The following is an 8539-nucleotide window of genomic DNA, read 5'->3' as shown; positions in this document are numbered from 1 at the left end:
AAACTGTTTCCAAAAGAAATTTCAGACTTCTTCTTTCAAATTGTTCGTGACACTGTAGAATATCGAGAGAAAACGGGTATACAACGAAAAGATTATCTTAATATATTAATGGAGTTAAGAAAATCAGAGACATCAGATGCTTTAACAATGGAAGAGATGACTGCACAGACATTTTTACTTTTTGTAGCAGGTTTTGAAACAAGTTCAAGTGTAATGAGTTTTTGTTTATACGAACTGGCTTTAAATCCAGACATTCAAGAGAAGGCTCGGACGGAAATGAATGAAGTTATGGCTCAGCATGATGGCAAACTTACTTATGAAGCAGTTAAAGAAATGAAGTATTTACTTCACTGTATGTACGGTATGTACCATAAACACTATATGTACTAAACTGAATGTTGAAACTAATATATTTTTATATTTTTTTATCAGAAACAACGCGTAAGTATTCAGTTGTACCGGTTATCGTACGCAAAGCTGCCAAGGACTATATTTTACCAAATACAAATCATGTCATTGAAGAAGGAACTAGAGTTGTTTTGCCAATTGATGCCTTACATTATGATCCAGACATATATCCAAGTCCTCAACGTTTCGATCCCAACCGATTTTCGACAGAAGAAATTGTAAAACGTCATCCAATGGCATATATGGGTTTCGGCAAAGGACCACGAGCTTGTATTGGTTACAGATTTGCCTATATGCAAATTATAATTGGTTTATATATGATGCTTAAAAACTATCGATTTTCTCCCACCAAAGAAACACAAATACCTATGAAATATAAATTGAATAAACACTTTCGTGATGCTGAAAGAGGAGTGTATTTGAAAATAGAAAAATTGTGAAAGATGTGTGAAATGTTGACATTTGTTTATGACAAAATACTAGTATCATAGAAAATAATAGTAATAAAAAAGATTAACAAATAATAATTTGTGGTTACTTATCCGAATTACATAGTCGGGTGAAAATATTCTTCACACATTTCCACTTTGTCCGTTCATTCTCCAATCTCATACATGAATTGCGGTTACTGACACTTGATTTTAATATTCTGTCATTCTATAAGATTTTTCTTTCTGCTGCCTTTCTATTGTTGTCATGATCATAACACAAGGTCTGATGATGGACTTTACATCAATTAGTTGGACTTTTGTTATTCTGTACTCCTGCAAAGATTTGGATTCAAATTGATCACTATCTGCTGCTGTGAAGCGGATTTTAAAAACGTTTAATGATAAATTAAGATGATAGGAATATTTCTAGATGACCAGGGTCCTTATAATATGTATTTTCTGTTTTATTGAAATAATTTTTCAAACTTCTTATATACGAAAAAAATAGTTTAAAGTACGTGTGTTATTAATAAATTTTTTAATTCTTTGGATAAGTCACTAGTTCGCTACAGCCAGCACTCACGGAACCAATCTTTTAATATACCAAAATAATAATAATAAAAAGAATTTAAATAAAACTTGTGAAAATCAAATCTTCATCCACCAATTTCTACTCTTATAAATGCATAAAGAATAATAATATGTAAAAATATGTATTTGCATTTATTTTATTATGTAAGATATAACTATGGTAAATACATAAATGAGTTCTTTTTATTACTATACGCTTTAGTGTATAATTTCCGATTAAATTTACGCTTCTGCATGTATATCCAAGTTATTTTTTCAAAGTATATCCAAACAAAGAGATGACAGCACCAAAAATATACAAAATTCATACCTTTATCAAATCATACCAACCTAATGGTTGAGCCCATTTTACTGGTTCACTTATATCCTCTAAACTTGTAAGATTTTGCCTAACCATATCGTAAAAATTAAAGGATGTCCAATAATTTATTAAACCGCTTGCGTGTAAGCGCTGTATATGCTCAGCAAACACATTACGATAGGGTAAATATTTACGAGCCGGTATACTAAGATCAATGAATTTGAGGAAACACATATTATCGGCATAGTAAAAAACGTTGTTTTCGTAAGTCATTTGTCTTTCATGAAACACCTGCCAACGTGTACGAGATACTGGGTAGGCATAACTCGTATTCATTGATTCACGCAATTTCACAAAGTCTCGGTAAGTTTCCTCAAATCTTAATAATTTTTTAATTGTTCTGTTTAATGTAAACATATTGAACTCCAAACGTGATAAAGAAATCTTAAAGTCTACATCTTCCAAGTCCTTGAAAGTTTTCATTGTGGTGTCTTTTGGTGGATGTGTAAGAAGCGATTGTAAATTTGCTTGATAGCCTGTATTAACAATTAAACTGTAATAGCAAAGAAGTGCACAAATTAATTTGGTTTTTAAATTCAATTTACTGGGCAGCGTAAATGATTGTCCAAGTACACCTCTAATACTTTTATCATTCAAAAATATATCCAAGTAAGAAATCTTGTTTCGACTTTGATGCATACTGCACAGAAACAGTAAAGCAAATATTAATACTAAAATTGGTATAATAGCTCTGAGACCCCACGGAATAATATCCGTAAAAATATCAAACGTTCGTCTATAGCTTGGCAATGGTATCATTAAGCAGTAGTCTTCTACGTTATAAGAAGCTGTATAAAGCGGTAATTCATTTGGAAATTTTATAAGTTTCCTTTATTTATTAATAATAAAATGTGCGATAAAAAATTCTACAGTAAAAATCCAAATACTTAAAATTATTAGTAATATATATGTAATCCACACCCATTGCAAGTCTTCAATTTTTAATGAGCCTCCATACACCTTCGGATTGCTTTTATCTGTAAATGAAACTCTATCGGCCATTACCATATCATAAAAATTTGCATGAAACCAGTTATCGATTAATCCGTAAGCGCGTACATCCAATATAAGATTTTCAACAGCTGGTCTATATAACGAATGCTTCTGCAATGTAAACCCATAGTAAGTAGTACTCATAAAACAGGCTTCCCACGAAAAAACAAACAGCTTCCGTAAAAAAAATTTTTGTTGTTGCTCATAAACCATCCATAGGATATTAGGTATTGGATAAGCGTACTTAACAAACAAATCATTGCGTTTCTGATGGAAGTCAGCATAAGAAGTTGAGACAAAATGTAAAGAGTATTCACTGTATAAGTTTTGTGTACTTGTATAGAATATAAGCTCCTCTTCGCTGACAAGAATTGGAAGTTTTGCTTCAGAAGCATCCTTAAATGTCATTAGCTGACGCTCTTTTGGAGGCTGCGTTAACATAGTCTGTAAGTAAGCCTGTAGATGGCTACTTATATATAAACCAGATAAGGATAGCAATATGTATACTAGTTTAAGCGTAATATTTGCATTGGGCAACATGTTAAAGGTTTGACCCAATAAACCACGCAATGTGACATCATTAAGTATAAATTCGAATATGTGACATTGATAATGTTTTCGTTTATATCGAAGAATGGTCAACTTTAATTGGTGTAGCATGAGAAAAAGTGTGAAAGCAAAATAAATTATCACACAGATGACGACGAACTTAAGATTAAATATATATAAATAGATATCTTTCAAATGTACATCCTTTGCTGTTGGAATCATTAAACATGAATGGACAAACTCGAATGGATAAGTAAAATAGTGGAAGTCACTTACATTTGTAATGGGTAGAATACTGGCTGGCATATCCAAGGTTCCATTTTTTGTTGACGCAAGTAAATCACCATAAAAAATGATTTCTCCACCTTTTACTGGTCGTGCATATTTCAGTGTAGCATTTAATTTCCAAGCGAGTGTGAGCATGAATTTCCCGACATAACCAGTTAACACCTGTTGACCCAATTTATTCCTGTGCACTATTGTTCTTGGTTCTAACTGGTCTGGTAGTGTTATTATACTAGTACCATATAAGTTTTTAAATTTATTTGGAAAATAATCTGCTAAAGCGTTTACACTTTCTTTTACTATATGGAAATTCGGATATGCCCAGAATGTGTAGAACTCAGATTTATAACTGGAGTCTCCAATGAAAGCAAAAACGTTAAACATTTTATGATTATAAAAGAAACTTAGTATGTTTTCAACTAATTTAAATGAGTACTTTTCTGAAGCTGTAGACACATAGATCATTATTTTCGTTTCTCGCATATTATGTAATGTTTGTACTAACAGATTTAACGTACTTATGCTGAGGTTCTTGTTCCAGAAGACAACTGCTATGAGGTTACTGTTGATTGTAGGCTTTATTTGGGAGCTTGTACGTAGATCGTCTATTATAACTGGTATGGTCAGATTTCCAATTAATTTAGATAGCGAACAAGTTGAAGTGGTTTTTAGATATATTGTTTCAAAATTATATTTAGATAATATATCTAAAAGAATTTCATAAACAGCTGTCCGATGGTTAATTTGAAACTCCGCACGTATTGTTGTCAATGTAAGATGGTTGTCCTTAAGTATAACATTAGTTGTAAATATCGATAAATAAGTTAGGCAGATGCTATAGAACTTAATAAACATTTTCCAAAAATACTAAGACTGCACTTTAAATGTTTGAACGCAATAAATTAACTTTTTCTGAGTCAATCCTTCCGATGAATAAACTCTGTAAAAATAAATCGCTTATATTGAAATTTATTTTCATAACTTTTTACTTTAATATTGAAATACATTTCAAACGAACAATTAAAAAAAACAGTTAAATAAAAACACTATTATGTACATACATAGCAATAAAAAATATTTCGATTTGATGAAAAAGTGGCTATTGTTATAATTCATGGGCGTTTATATGTTACCTTATAAAGCATTACCGTACCGTTTATTTGGACACGGTACATTTGCTGGTAAGGGCAAGTTCTTACTATTATTATCTATATCTATAAATAATCTGTGTAGTAGCCAATAAAACGTATTTTCTACAGTTTTATGGATTAAATTTTTGTTTTAATTTGTTTTAATATTCTATTATTATACAATACCTTTACTACTCTTTTGAAAAAATTATGTATGTATATATATATATATCTATAACCTAAATGACATCGATCGATATAACAATATATCTACAAATGTTGTCAACTTAGATGCACAGTAATTGAGGTAATCAAATGAGTGCGTTAAATATAATTTTATAAATGAAAATAAATAAATTAAATATAAATCTAAGCAGTTGTTCAAAAAAGTAAGTACACGAATGAATGAAGTTAATTTTTCATGCAGGATCTCTATAAGACTTCATATAATCTATAAAGACACTTGTATAATCTATATGTCAAAAAGTTATATATATATAAGAGATATATGAAATTACCTTCCATGTGACCTCATCTTATTACAGGTAGTTAACACATTCAATAATTTAAGATATGTGTCTCCAACGTCACTAAAAGTAGATGAGGCTTTCAATAACTCATACGAAAACAAAAGTGTATTGATATATTCCACTGAAGGCTTACGAAGTATTTTGAAGTAGTTACAGTCCTTAAGAAAAAGTGATGTTAAAGATTGTTCAGTTCTTTCCTCAAATAGTGAAATATTTCTAAATTTTGTTTTTAAACAATGATAAAATTATAAACTTCATTTTGTTAATTTATTGTATTATGGACAATCTTTTTAAAATCACATTATATTGTGGATTTGTCTTTGAAAATAGCCTAATGTATCGTCAATCATTAACACATTAGTGGTATGTCTGATTTAAATGGACTAAAAAATCGTCTCATTACTTGAGTCTATATTACACTAGAATTATCGCAACATTACTTGAAGATAGGATCTCCAAATTGTTTTTCGTCTTATTTCAACTTATGATAAAGTCTTGTCTCTTGTTTTAAGGCATACTTTCAATGTATTGTAAAATTTTGTTCTAATGTTGTACTTGTCTCTTCATCTGTGCAACACTATTTGCGATATTGATGTCCTCTAGTCCTACTTTCTTTAACACATTAGCAATCGAAGAAAGCATCTGTCTTCATCTGTCTGCCAATATAACCTGCACGTTTGGCAGGTTACTTATAGGCTCTATAACTGGAATCGTGAAAATGACGGTTATGGAGAGGAATGATGGAAATAGTTAAATGCAAGGATTTGAAGTATAATGAACGATATTGAGGAGAGTTGTACTGAATTATGGATTTCAAGTCATATAGCAGGGTACTAGGTTGGAGAACGTCGGGAGTAATGCGAATGATTTGTGCTTTAGCGTTAAGCAGAGAGGTATTACTTTTATGTTCGCATATTTTCCTGGAGTTTTGTTAATTTGTTGTGAAAGTTATATGTTATTAATAAATTCTCTTGCTGTGTTTATATTAGAACGAAATGATAATTGAATTAATTAATTATATATATTTATTTTTAATTGTTAAATTTCTATACTATACTGTTTGCAGAGGCATTATTTGTTGCATATTCTTTCCAATGTATAAAACCTAATCTAGGAACGTAATACTGTGAAAGTCATGCCAATGTTACTCTACGATTCGCACAGACGACGATAATTTTATTCATCTAGTTAAATTGTTATTATTTAGAACTTAACACATTTATCTAAACTTTTTTAAACAAAACAATAAAAACTTACTACTTAAAAATAAACCCATTTTGTATAATATTTTAAATGAGTATAGCTTTTCTGACAGCAATTTCAAGAAAAAATAGCATATACTTAATTGAATTAAAACATGAAAATAGATGTAACTTCAGCTTTGCCGAATTATTAATACTCTTCATACGAAAGTTTATATTGCGTATCAATTATTCTTTCTTTTCTTTTCAAAGTTATTTAACTTTATATTTACATTGAATTTTTAGCATATTTCAGATTATACCAGTGATTTCAGTTATACCAATCGTGTTATGGCATGAAACTGTTCCGATTACGGTTCATGAAGATTTCCAGAAAGTAAGCTTAAAGCATATCGGATGTGGCCTCGAGAGTAATAAGCAGATATGAAAGTGAACGAAAGGATTTTTCTGTACGCCTTTCAACTTCACGTTCGTGTTGTTATTATGATCATAACAATAGGACTGACTTCGAAGACGTATATTGTGAAAAAAAGAATGATATGAAGAGTAGCAATAAATGATATAACGCTAAACTTCTGTTAGGTTTCTATGAAGATATAATGAGCTAAATATTTATCTGAACCAAATTGGACTCAAATATATCAATATCTGCTGATGTGAAACGGATGTTAAAACAACTAAGTATCAATTAAAATAATAGGAGTTAGGATAGTAGAGGACAAAGTCCCAATAATATGTAATTAAATAAGCAATGATTTAAAAAAGACTACAATAAAAGCAATTATTTAATTGACGTTGAAGTAATTTTCATTTTAAGACAATTAAAAAGCTATGTAAATTACGTTTTTATTTTATTTTAATACAATAAGTTATTAAAAATAAGACTATTTAATTGGTGTTGTACATATAAATAGTGACAGTCAAGTTTACAACCTTTAACGAACAGTAGAGACACCATGATAGACTTAATAAAAATTCTTGTGTGTTTTATATGCGGCAGCTTCCTGCTTATTTATTTGGCGTTACGGAAGCAATATTCATATTTTAAGGACAGCGGTGTATTGCACGATAAACCAGTGTTTTTTTTCGGAAATCTTAAGGAATTTTATCGCACCAAAACATTGTATGATATTTTCCAAGAATATTATATGAAATTCAAGGAAAAAGCACGATTCGTTGGATTTTATTTCTTTCTCAACAAAACGATTATACTGCTCGATCCCGATTTAATTCAGCATATATGTGTTAAGGATTTTGCAAATTTTCCAGGTCGGGGAACGTATTATAATAAAAAAGATGATCCAATTTCTGCTGTCATGCTGTTTTTAGAAGGAGAGCACTGGAAAAATTTACGAACAAAATTAACTCCAACTTTCACATCAGGAAAAATAAAAAGTATGTTTACCACTGTCGTCGATGTAGCTGATCAATTAATCAATGTTTTGGAAGATGAGCGAAAGTCTGCAGATATGAATATAGGAATTGATTTTGCAGATCTTATGTCACGCTATACAACAGATGTTATTGGAAGTGTTGCTTTCGGTTTAGAGTGCAATAGATTAAAGGAACCAACAAGTAAATTTAGTAAAACTTGTGAAAAAATTGGTTATTTTAAACACAGTATGCCTGTGGTTTCGCTTATGAACACTTTTCCAAATTTAGCACGAAAATTCAGAATGAAACTGTTTCCAAAAGAAATTTCAGACTTCTTCTTTCAAATTGTTCGTGACACTGTAGAATATCGAGAGAAAACGGGTATACAACGAAAAGATTATCTTAATATATTAATGGAGTTAAGAAAATCAGAGACATCAGATGCTTTAACAATGGAAGAGATAACTGCACAGACATTTTTATTTTTTGTAGCAGGTTTTGAAACAAGTTCAAGTGTAATGAGTTTTTGTTTATACGAACTGGCTTTAAATCCAGACATTCAAGAGAAGGCTCGGACGGAAATGAATGCAGTTATGGCTCAGCATGATGGCAAACTTACTTATGAAGCAGTTAAAGAAATGAAGTATTTACTTCACTGTATGTACGGTATGTACCATAAACACTA

The 8539-nt window shown here is 30.4% G+C and overlaps 4 protein-coding genes across 4 annotated transcripts; 2 read left to right on the top strand and 2 right to left on the bottom strand.

Annotated features, from left to right (window-relative positions):
* The first annotated feature begins 15 nt into the window (after positions 1 to 15).
* LOC119664272 (probable cytochrome P450 6a13) lies at positions 16 to 1208 on the top strand. The gene is made up of 2 exons (XM_038073800.1): positions 16 to 361; positions 433 to 1208. Exons 1-2 carry the CDS (start codon positions 109 to 111, stop codon positions 846 to 848), a joined length of 669 nt encoding a protein of 222 aa, XP_037929728.1. The 5' UTR covers positions 16 to 108; the 3' UTR covers positions 849 to 1208.
* A 526-nt stretch (positions 1209 to 1734) lies between these two features.
* Positions 1735 to 2430, bottom strand: LOC119664269. Its single transcript, XM_038073798.1, has one exon. It carries the CDS (start codon positions 2428 to 2430, stop codon positions 1735 to 1737), a length of 696 nt encoding a protein of 231 aa, XP_037929726.1.
* Positions 2431 to 2622: 192 nt separating this feature from the next.
* LOC119664268 lies at positions 2623 to 4002 on the bottom strand. Its single transcript, XM_038073797.1, has 2 exons — positions 3610 to 4002; positions 2623 to 3426 (listed from the first exon to the last, which is right to left on the bottom strand). The coding sequence occupies exons 1-2, from the start codon at positions 4000 to 4002 to the stop codon at positions 2623 to 2625; spliced, it is 1197 nt and encodes a 398-aa protein (XP_037929725.1).
* Positions 4003 to 7425: 3423 nt separating this feature from the next.
* LOC119664271 (probable cytochrome P450 6a13) lies at positions 7426 to 8520 on the top strand (the record flags this gene model as incomplete). The annotated part of the gene is made up of 1 exon (XM_038073799.1): positions 7426 to 8520. A coding segment is annotated over exon 1 (1084 nt), but the record flags the coding sequence as incomplete, so codon positions are not given.
* Between the last annotated feature and the right edge of the window lie 19 nt (positions 8521 to 8539).

Source organism: Teleopsis dalmanni, unplaced genomic scaffold (genome assembly GCF_002237135.1).
Source record: "Teleopsis dalmanni isolate 2A unplaced genomic scaffold, ASM223713v2 unscaffolded_contig_1707, whole genome shotgun sequence".
Taxonomy (NCBI): Eukaryota; Metazoa; Arthropoda; class Insecta; order Diptera; family Diopsidae; genus Teleopsis; species Teleopsis dalmanni.
Note: the sequence above shows the minus strand (reverse complement) of the source record. Positions and strands in the feature narration are given on the sequence as shown.

What these genes read in the sequence shown, in the direction of transcription:
- LOC119664272 (XM_038073800.1), top strand. Translation starts at nt 109, where the DNA reads ATGGAGTTAAGAAAATCAGAGACATCAGATGCTTTAACAATGGAAGAG. An exon ending in TTTACTTCACTGTATGTACG is followed by an intron (nt 362 to 432) that starts GTATGTACCATA and finishes TTTTTTTATCAG; the next exon opens with AAACAACGCGTAAGTATTCA.
- LOC119664269 (XM_038073798.1), bottom strand. Translation starts at nt 2,430, where the DNA reads ATGCATCAAAGTCGAAACAAGATTTCTTACTTGGATATATTTTTGAAT.
- LOC119664268 (XM_038073797.1), bottom strand. Translation starts at nt 4,002, where the DNA reads ATGTTTAACGTTTTTGCTTTCATTGGAGACTCCAGTTATAAATCTGAG. An exon ending in GTATTCTACCCATTACAAAT is followed by an intron (nt 3,427 to 3,609) that starts GTAAGTGACTTC and finishes CACCAATTAAAG; the next exon opens with TTGACCATTCTTCGATATAA.